At 44.0% G+C, this 15,064-nt stretch overlaps 1 protein-coding gene across 3 annotated transcripts in view; it reads left to right on the forward strand.

Moving 5' to 3' along the window:
- ACACA (acetyl-CoA carboxylase alpha) overlaps window positions 1–15,064 on the forward strand; it is a 284,404-nt gene that overhangs the window by 39,600 nt on the left and 229,740 nt on the right. For all 3 annotated transcript variants that reach the window (XM_083379642.1, XM_083379643.1, XM_083379644.1), the window contains 2 exons: window positions 11,423–11,555; window positions 14,474–14,612. In XM_083379642.1, the coding sequence (XP_083235768.1) occupies window positions 11,423–11,555; window positions 14,474–14,612 (272 nt within the window). The remainder of the gene's footprint in view (window positions 1–11,422; window positions 11,556–14,473; window positions 14,613–15,064) is intronic.

Below are 15,064 nucleotides of genomic sequence, written 5' to 3' on the forward strand. Positions count from 1 at the left end.
TGTGTTTACTTGCTACATAACTTGTGTGGTGCCTGACTTCCCCTATTTTCTTAGATTGCCGGGGACAGGGATGTTCTGTATCAATTAACTCACTGTCCCCGTTGTTTAGTTTAAATGTTCCTCCTGTAAAGCTGTGAATTTATTGCCAAGTAACTCAGTCCCTTTCTTGGATGGATGCAGACCATCTCTTTTGTACATTTTTTCATTGGACCAGCTACAAACATCGTGACTAATATAACCAAAGCCTTCTCCTTTACACCACTCCTTTAGCCACATATTGAATTCTGCTGTACGCTGGCCTTTTCCATTTTGCTCCTTATACACTGGTAAAACCTCTGAAAAAGTGAGCCTACAGCCTATTCTGCTGAGTTCCTGCCCCAAGCTCTGGAAATCATTCTGCACAGAGAGTACATCCTTTTGGGACAGATCGTTAGTGCCAAGATCTACAATAGCATCCACATCACAGTCTTTGCTGGCATTGTTGAGTGAAGGGTACTTCCCTGCTGCCTTGAAAGAGGCGGTGGTAAGGCCCCTCCTCAAGAAACCGGCACTGGACCCAGCTGTTTTAAACAACTTCCGTCCTGTCTCCAACCTTCGCTTCCTTGCGAAGGTCGTTGAGAGTGTGGTGGCGCGACAGCTCCCTTTGAACCTGGAGGAAGCTGAATATCTAGATCCGTACCAATCGGGTTTCAGACCGGGGCACAGCACGGAGACGGCATTGGTCGCGCTGGTGAATGATCTCTGGCGGGCCCGAGATAGAGGTTATTCTTCTGTCCTGGTCCTATTAGATCTATCAGCGGCTTTTGATACCATCGACCATGGTATCTTACTGCGTCGTCTTGAGGGGCTGGGAGTGGGAGGCACCGTTCTGCGTTGGTTCTCCTCCTACCTCTCGGACCGTTCGCAGACGGTGTTGGCAGGAGGGCAGAGGTCAAGCCCTAGGCCTCTTAATTGTGGAGTGCCTCAGGGTTCGGTGCTCTCGCCCCTCCTGTTCAACATCTATATGAAGCCGCTGGGAGAGATCATCCGTAGCTTCGGGGTGAAATATCATCAATATGCTGATGATACCCAGCTATTCATCTCCACCCCGAACCAACCCAGTGATGCCCTTGATGTGATGTCCCGTTGTCTGGAAGCGGTACAGATTTGGATGGGAGAAAACAGGCTTCGACTCAACCCGGCCAAGACTGAGTGGCTGTACATACCGTCATCTCGTTTAGTCCAAGAGGTTCCATCTCTGACTATAGGAGGAGAGATGTTACCTCCCATTGATAAAGCACGCAATCTGGGCGTCCTCCTAGATTCACGACTCAGTTTTGAAGATCACATTGGAACCGTGGCTAGGGGGGCATTTGCCCAGATTCGTCTTATATACCAATTGCGCCCCTTTTTGGACCGAGATGCCCTACGTACAGTCACCCACGCACTCGTTACCTCCCGTATTGATTACTGTAATGCTCTCTACATGGGGCTGCCCTTGAAGACCACCCGGAGGCTTCAGCTGGTGCAGAATGCAGCTGCACGGGTTGTGATGGGAGCTTCCCGATACTCCCATATTACACCCCTCCTGCGTGAGCTGCATTGGCTACCAGTTGCCCTCCGGGTGAGATTTAAGGTGCTGGTACTTACCTTTAAAGCCCTACATGGCTTGGGTCCGGGATACTTGCGGGACCATCTGCTGCCGGGGACAAATTCCCATCGTCCAGTACGCTCACACAGAGAGGGCCTCCTCAGGGTACCGTCAGCTAGGCAATGTCGGCTGGCGACCCCCAGGGGGAGGGCCTTCTCTGTGGGAGCACCAGCCCTCTGGAATCAACTCCCCCTTGAGCTTCGGATGGCCCAAAACCTCCAATCCTTTCGCCGCGGCCTCAAAACACACCTGTTCCACCAAGCTGACCTAGACTGACAGGCATTTTAATTAATTTATATTTAGTATTTTTAATTCATTTTAAAATTCTCTAATTTTTTATTGCACTGATGTTCTCAATTTTCATTTTATCTTGATTTATGTACTTATTATATGTTTTATTGTGAGCCGCCCTGAGTCCTTCAGGAGATAGGGCGGGATATAAATCCCATCAATAAATAAATAAATAAATAAATATTTTGAAAATACGCTTTTTGTCCCTACTGGCAGTAGCACCTGGAAGACACCTGACCTCTTTCGAACCCTCTGTGTGCTTTCCTAAATTTACATCCCTTATAATTGAATCACCAACCAGAAGGTGGCTTCTCTTTTTGGATGCCTTTCTGTTCTTGCATGACTGGTGTATAATACCAGATTCGCACTTTTCCCTGTAGAAAACAAGTTCATCTCGGACCATGGTCCCCTGCTTATTTGAGTTATCATCACAACTAACTTGACCTGTTTCCTTAATGTCCCTATTAAGGTCAGCAAGGGTTCTGTATCTGTTATGCAGGGACACAGCGAAAGCTTTGGGTTTATGGTTCACAGCTCTCACCCTGCCAGATCCCACGGTTGTCCACACTGCCCTTCTCCTGCAGGATCTTGGTGGTAGAGGGGGCTGATAGCGTGGAGGCTCAGTAGAGTAGGAGGGCTGAACTGAACACCTGATTTCTGCCTGAAGAGCATAGATTACAGACCCTAGATAAATAATCTGTCCTTGTAGACTAGTGATTTGTGTACAGATAGGACATTTTCCCATGTAAGCCTAAGTGCTATTGCTATGGCTGCTATTGCTATGGCTATAGCTATGGCTAAATGATAAAATAATTATGGTTCAAAAAAACTCAATATTGTCACTTAAATACAGGTAGTCCTCACCTTACAGCAGACATGTCAAACACAAGGCCCGGGGGCCAGATCCGGCCCGTGAAGTGATTTCATGCGGCCCGCGAAGCCATCCTGGAAACAGTGAGGGAACGGCCCCCACTGCCTTGGCCCTGGCCCAGAGACCCTCCTTCTGCCAGAGACCCTCAGATCTGTCCCACTCCTGCCCAGGCCCCCATAGGCACCCTTGATGCCAACGATGTAGAGCTGGCCACGCCCACCCAGTAGGCCATATGCACTTTAGCCACGCCCACCCAGTAGGCCACGCCCACCCAGGCCACACACCCCTGCCCCCCTGAGGGCAACCGCAATGCTGATGCGGCCCTCAATTAAATTGAGTTTGACACCCCTGCCTTACAGTGACTGTTTGAAGTTACAACAGCACTGAAAAAGGGACTTATGACCCTTTTTCATACTTAATAACTGTTGCAGCATCCCCATGGTCATGTGATCAAAATTCAGACGCTTGGCAAACGGTTCATACTTATGACCATTGCTGTGTCCCAAGGTCATGTGATCACCTTTTGTGATCTTCTAACAAGCAAAGTCAATGGGGAAGCCAGATTCACTTAACAACCACGTTACTAACTTAATAGCTGTAGTGATTCATATAACAACTGTGGCAAGAAAGATCATCCAATGGGGCAAAACTCATTTAACAGCTGTGTCGCTTAGCAATGGAAATTTTGGGCTCAACGGTGGTTGAGGACTACCTTTATTGCCTCAATTTACAGCTTTGGGGGTCAATTTCCTGGAATATATTTACTTCAATCTCTTTTCACTCATAGAAATGAGTGAAAGAAAAGTTTCTTTCAACATATTAATAATAAGATTAGGTGAAACCTGTCTTGAAAACAGTAAATGTGACAGGGACCTTGGAATCCCAGTGGACGATCACTTGACTATGAGCTAGTAATGTGAAGCAGCAGCCAAAAAAGCTAATACAATCCTGGGTTGTATAAACAGAGGCATAGAATCCAGATCACACAAAGTATTAGTGCCACTTTATAAAACCCTAGTGAGACCACACCTGGAATACTGCAGCCAATTTTGGTCAGCATACTACCAAACCTTGGAAAAAGTTCAGAGAAGAGCAACTAAGATGATCCAAGGCCTGGAGACTAAAACATATGAAGAACAGCTGCAGGACTTGGGTTTGGCTAAAGAAAAGAAGACATGATAGCAGTATTCCAATATTTTGAAGAACAGATTGGACAGTCACTTGTCTGAGATGGTATAGGTTCTCCTGATTGAGCAGGGGGCTGGAGTAGAAAACCTCCTAGGTCCCTTCTAACTGTTCTATTCCACTCCACTCCACTCCACTCCACTCCACTCCACTCCACTCCACTCCACTCCATTCCATTCCATTCCATTCCATTCCATTCCATTCCATTCCATTCCATTCCATTCTATTCTATTCTATTCTATTCTATTCTATTCTATTCTATTCTATTCTATTCTAAATATAAATCAAATTTTGGAGAAGAAAGGCAAAATGGTAAATTTGTAACCCCTACCACTGGAAACCCCTTCATGGATTACTGCCTTGTCGTGGTGAAGGGGCTTGCGTAATTCAATAAAGCTATGAGCTATGCCATGCAGGGCCACCCAAGACGGAAAGGTCATAGCAGAGAGTTCTGACAAAACGTGATCCACTGGAGAAGGAAATGGCAACCCACTGCAGTATCTTTGCCATGAAAACCCTATGGACAGTACCAAAAGGCAAAACGATATGACGCTGGAAGATGAGCCCCTCAGGTCGGAAGGCATCCAATATGCTACTGGGGAAGAGCAGAGGGCTAGTACTAGTAGCGCCAGAAAGAATGAAGCGACTGGGCCAAAGCCGAAAGGACGCTCAGCTGTGGATGTGTCTGGTGGTGAAAGGAAAGTCCGATGCTGTAAAGATTTTCTCTCAATAGGAACCTGGAATGTAAGATCCATGAATCAAGGAAAGCTGGACGTGGTCAAACAAGAGATGACAAGACTGAACATCGACATCTTAGGTATCAGCGAACTAAAATGGACAGGAATGGGTGAATTTAATTCAGATGACCATCAGGTATACTACTGCGGGCAAGAATCCCTCAGAAGAAATGGAGTAGCCTTCATGGTCAATAAAAGAGTAGGAAAAGCAATACTGGCATACAATCCTCAAAATGACAGAATGATCTCAGTTCGAATCCAAGGCAAACCATTCAATATCACAGTAGTCCAAATCTATGCCCCTACCACCGGTGCTGAAGAGGATGAAATTGACCAGTTCTATGAAGCCCTACAGCACCTTATAGAACTAACACCAAAAAATGATGTCCTTATCATCATGGGGGATTGGAATGCTAAAGTAGGAAGCCAAAAGATAAGCGGAATAACAGGCAAGTTTGGCCTTGGAGTACAAAATGAAGCAGGGCACAGGCTGTTAGAATTTTGTCAAGAGAATACGATGGTCACAGCAAACACTCTTTTCCAACAACCCAAGAGATGGCTCTACACATGGACATCACCAGATGGTCAACACAGAAATCAGATTGACTATGTGCTCTGCAGCCAAAGATGGAGAAACTATACAGTCAGTAAAAACAAGACCAGGAGCTGACTGTGGCTCAGACCATGAGCTTCTTGTTGCAAAATTTAGGCTTAAACTGAAGAAAGTAGGGAAAAGCACTAGGCCACTCGGGTATGAACTAAATCATATCCCTGATGACTATACAGTAGAGGTGACAAATAGATTTAAGGAATTAGATCTGATAGACAGAGTGCCTGAAGAACTATGGACAGAGGTTCGCAACATTGTACAACAGGTAGCAACCAAAATCATCCCAAAGAAAAAGAAATGCAAGAAAGCAAAATGGCTGTCTGAGGAAGCTTTGCAAATAGCTGAGGAAAGGAGGGAAGCGAAAGGCAAGGGAGAAAAAGAAAGATACTGTACACCCAATTGAATGCAGAATTCCAGAGAATAGCTAGAAGAGATAAGAATGCCTTCTTAAATGAACAATGCAAAGTAATAGAAGAAAACAATAGAATAGGGAGGACCAGAGATCTTTTCAAGAAAATTGGAGAGATGAAAGGAACATTTCATGCAAAAATGGGCATGATAAAGGACCAAAATGGCAGGGACCTAACAGAGGCAGAAGAGATTAAGAAGAGGTGGCAAAATTACACAGAACTATACAAGAATGAGCTTAATGTCCCTGATAATCACAATGAGGTGGTCACTGACCTCTAGCCAGACATCCTAGAATGTGAAGTGAAGTGGGCCTTAGAAAAGCTGAGCAACAACAAAGCTAGTGGAGGTGACAGTATTCCAGCTGAGCTATTCAAAATCTTAAAAGACGATGCAGTAAAAGTGCTACACTCAATTTGCCAGCAAATTTGGACAACTCAACAGTGACCACAGGATTGGAAAAGATCAGTTTACATTCCAATTCCAAAGAAAAGCAGTGCCAAAGAATGTTCAAACTATCGCACCATTGCACTCATTTCACATGCTAGAAAAGTTATGCTTAAAATCCTACAAGCTAGACTCCAGCAGTATGTGGATCGAGAACTACCAGAAGTACAGGCAGGATTTCAAAGAGGCAGAGGAACTAGAGATCAAATTGCCAACATACGCTGGATCATGGAGAAAGCTAGAGAGTTCCAGAAAAACACCTACTTCTGCTTCATTGACTATGCTAAAGCATTTGACTGTGTGGATCACAACAAACTGTGGCAAGTTCTTAAAGAGATGGGAGTACCAGACCATCTTATTTGTCTCTTGAGAAACCTATATGCGGGTCAAGAAGCAACAGTGAGAACTGGACACGGAACCACTGATTGGTTCAAAATTGGGAAAGGAGTCCGGCAAGGCTGTATGCTGTCACCCTGCCTGTTTAACTTATATGCAGAGCACATCATGAGACAGGCAGGGCTGGATGAAGTTGGAAATATCAAAGTTGGGAGAAATATCAACAACCTAAGATATGCAGATGATACCACTCTAATGGCGGAAAGTGAAGAGGAACTAAAGAGCCTCTTGTTGGGGGTGAAAAAGGAGAGTGCAAACGTTGGGTTGAAACTTAACATTAAGAAAACCAAGATCATGGCATCCGGCCCTCTCAATTCCTGGCAAATAGATGGGGAAGAAATGGAGGTAGTGACAGATTTTATTTTTCTGGGCTCCAAGATCACTGCAGATGGGGACTGTAGCCAAGAAATTAAAAGACGCTTGCTCCTCGGGAGGAAAGCCATGGCAAACCTAGACAGCACACTAAAAAGCAGAGACATCACCCTGTCAACAAAAGTGCGTATAGTCAAGGCCATGGTCTTCCCAGTTGCAATGTATGGCTGTGAAAGTTGGACCATAAGAAAGGCCGAGCGCCAAAGAATTGAGGCCTTTGAACTATGGTGCTGGAGAAGACTCCTGCGAGTCCCTTGGACTGCAAGGCGATCAAACAGGTTAGTCTTAGAGGAGATCAACCCTGACTGCTCTTTAGAAGGCCAGATCCTGAAGCTAAAACTCAAATACGTTGTCCATGGGGTCGCGATGGATCGGACACGACTTCGCAATGAACAACAACCACCACTGGAAAGAAATGCTTGAACCTCCCCCCCCCCCCGCACCAAACTGTTGAAAAACCAGGTTTCACGTGATTTTGAAGCATCCTTGTCTTTTCCCCTGAATTGCACAGTGGAATTACGCAACTTGTTTATTTGCTTAATTTACCCAGTGCCAAATTCAGCTGGCCTTTGCTTTGTGACAAATGTGAGTGAGTTATCATAGTGTCAGTGATTCCCCCCCACCCTCTGGATAGTGCATTGCTTTTGGGTCTGATTGGAAAGTAACTTTTCCCATGCCTCTCCAATTTGTGCCTGCAGATACTAGTTCAGCATTCAGATTTCTGCATTCATTCTGGGGTGGGGTAGGGAGTTGCCTTAACTGCTGCTTCAGCAAGTCGAATCTTCCAGCATTTTTTTTTAAATGACTTTTTTTGCGGTATCCATTTCTTGTAGCCCAAAGCTGAATCCAGCTATCAGATTTAGCTGGAAATCCCACTTTTCAAGGATTAGCACTTCTTTAAATTTCATACCCTGCTTTTATTTTTAATATTTTACTTGTGTACCGCCCGGAGGTTTCTAAATTTTGCGATAAATAAAACAAAAACGAATAAATGTACTACTATATTTTTTTTGGCGTGGCCAGCTTGGAAAAAGATGGTAAAATCTTGCAATTTGTGGGTTTCTCTTAGTTCATGTCAGCAGTGTTCTGATTTTGCAGGACGAGCAAGCCCGTGCCTTCCCATTGCATAATCAGCGAGGCTCTTTACTCTGGCTTCCCTCCTCCAAGGCTTGTGCGTATTTTATTTAATTTGTTTCTTCCCTTTCAGCTGCAGCCTGTAGTAGCTCTTCTCCGTCCCTGCCTACTGCCGAGGGTGCGCGCAGGGAGAGAGATGGGCATAAAAAAAGCAAGGGGACAAAGGTTAAAAATGCAAAACAGTTGATAGGAACTAAAAAAAAAATCTAGCTTATTTGGAGAGCGGGAGGGCAACATGAAAAACTAGTTTAAAGCAGCTGCATTGGGTTGTCACACAGTTGTGTTGTCAAAAGAGTCTCTAAACTTTGGAAGATACCTTTGCGTTTCTCGGGCAGCATGGGTGAACCGACGGGAGAAGAAGGTCAAGGCCTGAGATACTATATGCTTCAAAGGTAATAAAATAGATTGCTGGCTGGGCACATTTTTCCGATCTGATTTGAGGTAGATCGTTTGTGGGGAGCTTTGATGTAGAATTTTGGACGACGTGTGTTTTAAAAGTTGGCGGAATTAATGTTAGCGGAATTGAGAACTGGTGCCTGACAGTTTTTAATCTTCTTTTTTTTGGGGGGGGGAGGGGGAAGATATACAGGTGGTTCTTAACTTAGGACCACAATTGGGCTCAAAATTTCTTAAGTGAGCTTTGCTCCATTTTATGACCTTCCTTGCCACCGTTGTAAAGTGAATCACTGCAGTTGATAAGTTAGTCACTCAGTTGTTACGTGAATCTGGCTTCCCCATTGACTTTGCTTGTCGCAAAAGGGGGTCACGTGACCCCTGGGGACACTGCAACCGTCGTAACTATGTGTCAGTCGCCAAGCTGCAGAATTCTGATCACGTGATCATGGGGACGCTACAAAGGTTGTACCTGTGAAAAACGGTCATAAGTCCCTTTTTCCAGTGCCACTGTAACTTTGAACGGTCATTAAATGAACTGTTGTAAGTCGAGGGCTACCTGTATTTGGCTAACTTGCCACTTGAAGGCAAGGAATTTCTCCCTGGGTTTGGAAAGGAAGATGTGGAGGGACTTTTCATGCTTTGAAGAACGGTTGAAAAAGTTGGTGCAGAGACTTTTAACTTTGCAGGCAAGCAGAATAATAGAATAACACAGTTGGAAGGGACCTTGGAGGTCTTCTAGTCCGACTCCCTGCTCAGGCAGTAATCCCTGTACCATTTCAGACAAATGGCTGTCCAGTCTCTTCTTTAAAATCCCCAGTGTGTTGGAGCATACACAACTCCTGGAGGTAGGTTGTTCCACTGGTTAATTGTTCTGTCAGGAAATTTCTCCTTAGTTCTAGGTTGCTTCTCTCCTTGATTAGTTTTCATCCGTTGCTTCTTCTCCAGCCTTCGGGTGCTTTGGAGAATAGCTTGACTCCCTCTTCTTTGGGACAGCCCCTGAGATCTTGGAAGACTGCTATCATGTCACCCCTCATCCTTCTCTTCATTAAACTACACATACCCAATTCCAGCAACTGTTCCTTGTATGTTTTAGCCTCCAGTCCCCTAATCCTCTTTGTTGCTCTTCTCTGTACTCTTTCTAGAGTCTCAACATCTTTTTTACATCGTGGTGACCAAAACTGGATGCAGAATTCCAAGTGTGGCCTTACCAAAGCATTGTAAAGTGGTATTAGTACTTCACGTGATCTTGATTCTTGTTAGTGCAGCCTAGCACTGTGTTGGCTTTTTTGGCAGCTGCAAATTTACGAAGAGTGCAGCTTCATGATGTTGTTATTGCCTTTTGCAACCTCTTCCAACAAGGCAATGGGGGAAGCTGGAATTGCATAACAAGCCTGTGATTCACTTAACAACTGCAGTGATTTGCTCAATAACCTGGGCAAAAGAGGTCGCAAAATGGGCATGACTCACTTTAACAACTGCCTTGTTTAGCAACAGAATATTCTGGTCCCAATTGTGGTCGTATTTCAAAGACAACCTGCAAATACAGGCAGTCCTCAACTTACAACAGTTCATTTAGCGACTGTTCAAAGTTACAATGACACTGAAAAAAGTGACTTACGACCGTTTTTCACAGTTACGACAATTGCAGCATCCCCATGGTCACGTGATCAGTATTTGGACACTTGCCAACTAGCTCATACTTACGATGGTCGCAGTGTCCCGGGTTCAAGTGATCCCCCTTTGCGACCTTCTGACAATCAAAGTCAATGGGGAAACCGGATTCACTAAACAACCAGGTTATTAACTGAACAACTGCAGCGATTCACTTAACAATGGTGTCAAAAAATGAGGCAAAACTCACTTAATTCACGTCTCACTTAACAACAGAAGTTCTGATGCCAATTGTGGTTGTATTTCAAGGACTACCTGCAAATAAACAAACTCTCTGTTCTGATAGTTTCTCTGGATCGGTGCTATTATGGGATACTAATGCTGGAATTCCAGCTGTGCTTATTAAAGTCAGAAGAAATAATTTGGAATTGGCATGCCTTATTTATTTCTGAATTTTAGAAAAGATCTTGCTCTAACTAGGGGTGTATCTAATATTTCCATTGCTTTTCCATAATGATGGAATCTGGCATTTGTTCCTCGTTCACAGAATGTCGTGCCCTGATGTGAGGATCAAAGATTCCACTTCTTAACAGTTTCAGTCCCTAGAGTCCTTGACATTTTGAGCATTTCAGCCCTGGGAAATTGTGTTTGTACCTTCAAATCATATTTGAACTCTTGGCGACTGTTCGGATTAGTACAGGCAGTTTTCTTGGCAAGTTTTTCAGGAGCAATTTGCTATTACTTCCTTCCTAGGGCTGAGGCAGAGTGGCTGGCCCAAGGCCACCCAGATAGCTTTGTGCCTAAGGCAGGACTAGAACTCATGGTCTCCTGGTTTCTTGCCAAATTGGCCTTAATATATCTCCTACACACTCTCTAGGGTTGTCCCAAAGGTGCTTTTTCAAAAGGCAACTGGACTTCGTTTTTCCTTGAAGAGGTTTCGCTTCTCATACAAAGAGCTTGTTCAGTTCTGACTGAATGGTGGAAAATGGAACTGAAGAACTGAAGAAGCTCCTTGGATGAGAAGCGAAACCTCTTCAAGGAAAAACAAAGTCCAGTTGCCCTTTGAGAAAGCATCTTCAGGACAACCGTGACTTAGATGATTGAGAACTTGCGAAGATATTCTCTAGGGTTCAAGACAACATCCTCAGAACTTGGTTTGTTTTTGGTTCTCCTTCAAAATGCTAATACTTCTCTTAAAATTCCTTCCTTTGGTGGGGGGGGACGTCATGGTCTGTAGCTTATTAGCCAAGATCTTAGGTTCGGGTCTTGGCCTCTAGTGTCTCTGCAACATCTTCTGACAACTCTTAACGGTGTTGTGTTCCTTATCTCCCCAGGCCAAGCATGTCCGGCCTTCACCTCATGAAACAAGGCCGAGACAGGAAGAAGGTGGATCTACAGAGGGATTTCACTGTGGCATCTCCAGCAGAATTTGTCACCCGTTTTGGAGGAAACAAAGTTATTGAGAAGGTAAAGAATGGAACGGAATGGAACAGAACAGAATAGAATAGAACACTATAAAAAAGATATTGAGACTCTAGAAAAAGTGCAGAGAAGAGCAACAAAGATGATTAGGGGACTAGAAGTTAAAACACACGAGGAACGGTTACAGGAACTGGGCATGGCTAGTCTAGTGAAGAGAAGGACCAGGGGAGACATGATAGCAGTGTCCCAATATTTGAGGGGCTGTCACAAAGAGGAAGGGATCAACCTATTTTCCAAAGCACCTGAAGGCCAGACAAAGAATAACGGATGAAAGCTGATCAAGGAGAGATTCAACGTGGAAATAAGGAGAAATTTCCTGACAGTGAGAACAATCAATCAAGGAAACAGTTTGCCTTCGGAAGTTGTGGGAGCTTCATCACTGGAAGCTTTCAAGAAGAGACTGGACTGCCATCTGTCAGAAATGGTGTAGGGTCTCCTTCTTGGGCGGGGGGGGGGGGGTTGGACTAGATGACCTACAAGGTCCCTTCCAACTCTCTGCTTCTGCTTTAGAATAGAATAGAATAATATTAATAGAATAGAATAATATTAATAGAATAGAATAGAATAGAATAATATTAATAGAATAGAATAATAATAGAATAAAATAGAATAGAATTAATAGAATAAAATTAAAATAGAATAGAATAGAATAGAATAGAATAGAATAGAATAGAATAGAATAGAATAGAATAGAATAGAATAGAATAGAATAGAATAGAATAGAATAGAATTCTTTATTGGTCAAGTGTGATTAGACATACAAGGAATTTGTCTCAGGTGCAGAAGCTCTCTACATACAAAACAACAAAGTAATAATAATCATAATGATACCGTAGCATCATTATTCATAGTATCATTTGTGAGTTTTCTTTCTCACTCATCTCTCTGGCTCCAGTTTCTTTTAAAACTTTTAAAACTTTTTAATGACTTTTAAAACATTAAAAGAATTTAAGACCTTAGAAAAAAATGTTTGAGACCCAAACTTACCATTGCAGCATCCCCATGGTCACGGGTTGAAAACTTGGTGCTTGGCAACTGGCATGTATTTAGGATGGTTTCAACGTCCCCAGGGACACAGGATCGCCGTTTGTGACCTTCCCAGCTGATTTACGACTAATAATAATAATAATAATAATAATAATAATAATAATAATAAGAAGAAGAAGAAGAAGAAGAAGAAGAAGAAGAAGTTGGAAGGGACCTTGGAGGTCATCTAGTCCAACCCCCTGCTCAGGCAGGAAACCTTATACCATTTCAGGCAAATGGCTGTCCAGTCTCTTCTTAAAAACCTCCAGTGTTGGAGCATTCACCACTTCTGGAGGCAGGTTGTTCCACTGGTTAATTGTTCTAACTGTCAGGAAGAGTTAGATAAAGTCAATAAGAAACTGGATGCTTTATGACCATGTGATTCACTTAATCATTGATTAAAACCATAGGGGGGAAAAAGTTTGCATTGGACATCTCACTTAACAGTTGTCTTGCTTAGTGATGGCCATTCTGATCCAAATTGTAGACATAAGCCAAGGAGTACCTATAGTTCAGAAGACCATGACAAATTAAGGGGTATCTATGCAGAGGTGATTCTTCTCAACGCTCTGGTTAGTCTTAGATGAGAATATGACTCTCTTGTGATGACGTCCATCTCACATTGACTCTTTTTGTTCATTAATCCAAGCAATGTGGACATATAGCTGTCCAACCAGCCTAGAGTAGAGTAGAGTAGAGTAGAATAGAATAGAATAGAATAGAATAGAATAGAATAGAATAGAATAGAATAGAATAGAATAGAATAGAATAGAAGCTGGAAGGGACCTTGGAGGTCTTCTAGTCCAGCCCCCTGCTCAAGCAGGAGAACCTATACCATCTCTGACAGGTGATTGTCTAGTATTTTCTTGAAAACCTCCAGTGATGGAGTGCCTACGATTTTTGGAAGCAAGCTGTTCCACTGGTTGATTGTCCTCACTGTCAGGAAGTTTCTCCTTAATTCCAGGTTGCTTCTCTCTTTAATCAGTTTCCAACCATTGTTTCTCGTCCTTCCCTCTGGTGCTCTGGTGAACAAAGTGACCCCCTCTGCCTTGTGGCAGCCCCTCAGATACTGGAACACTACTATCATGTCTCCCCTATTTCTTCTTTTCTTTAGACTACTAGCCAAACCGAAGTCCTGCAGCCGTTCTTCGTATGTTTTGGTCTCCAGGCCTTTGATGATCTTAGTTGCTCTTCTCTGAATTTTTTTTGCAAACTCTCAACATCTTTTTTGTGATATAGTGACCAAAATTGGCTGCAGTATTCCAGGTGTGGTCTCACTAGGGTTTTGTAAAGCGGTACTAATACTTCGTGTGACTTTGATTCTGCAAACCCTTCAGAATGCAAATCAACCGCACAACCAACCATAGATAGCACTGACCCTCAACCAACCCACTCAACTCCCCCTCCCACCAGCAGTTCACCCGCAAATGACCCTGACCTGGTGTAACTTCCTCATCACAAGACCCATCGCAAGACTCACTCATGACTCACGCCTGACCCATTACAAGACCATTACTCGACACACCCACACCTGAAGCCCTTATAAACAGAAGAACACTGACATCTCCTAAACCAGGGGTAGGCAACCTTGGCTCTTTTATGACTCATGGACTTCAACTGCCAGAATTCCTAAGCCAGCCATTGAAGTCCATGAGTCATAAAAGAGCCAAGGTTGCCTACCCCTGACTCCCCTGAAGATGTTACCTAGCCTGGTAACGAAATGTTCGGAAACCAACCCACAAGCTCAGAGAACGAATCTTCACCCTCACATATATCTGTGTGAGTTGTGCTGTCCAGATAATTATTTCCCAGTTTGATTGGTGATTGCAAATCTGAACTATTGTATCCTTTCTGTTTCACATTTCTTCTCTGTCTAGGTTCTCATTGCCAATAATGGGATAGCGGCAGTCAAATGCATGAGGTCCATCCGACGCTGGTCTTACGAGATGTTCCGGAATGAGCGAGCCATTCGTTTCGTGGTTATGGTGACGCCCGAAGACTTGAAAGCCAACGCAGGTGAGCATAAGGACTGTGCTTTTATAAGAGTTCTGGTGGCGCAGTGGTTAGAATGCAGTATTGCAGGCTAACGGTGCCCACAGCCTAGAGTTCGATCCTGACCAACTCGAGGTTGACTCAGACTTCCATCCTTCCGAGATCCGTAAATGAGGACCCGGATGTTGTAGGCAAAATGCTGACTCTGTAAACTGCTCAGAGAGTGCTGCAAAGCGCTATGGGGCGGTAAATAAGTCTTCTTCTTGTTGTTGTTGTTAGTTGCGAAGTCGTGTCCAACCCATCGCGACCCCATGGACAATGTTCCTCCAGGCCTTCCTGTCCTCTACCATCTTCTGGAGTCCATCTAAGCTCATGCCTACTGCTTCAATGACTCCATCCAGCCACCTCATTCTCTGTCGTCCCCTTCTTCTATTGCCCTCAATCTTTCCCAGCATTAGGCTCTTCTCCAGTGAGTC

This window comes from Vipera ursinii (assembly GCF_947247035.1).
Source record: "Vipera ursinii genome assembly, chromosome: 1".
Lineage (NCBI taxonomy): Eukaryota > Metazoa > Chordata > Lepidosauria > Squamata > Viperidae > Vipera > Vipera ursinii.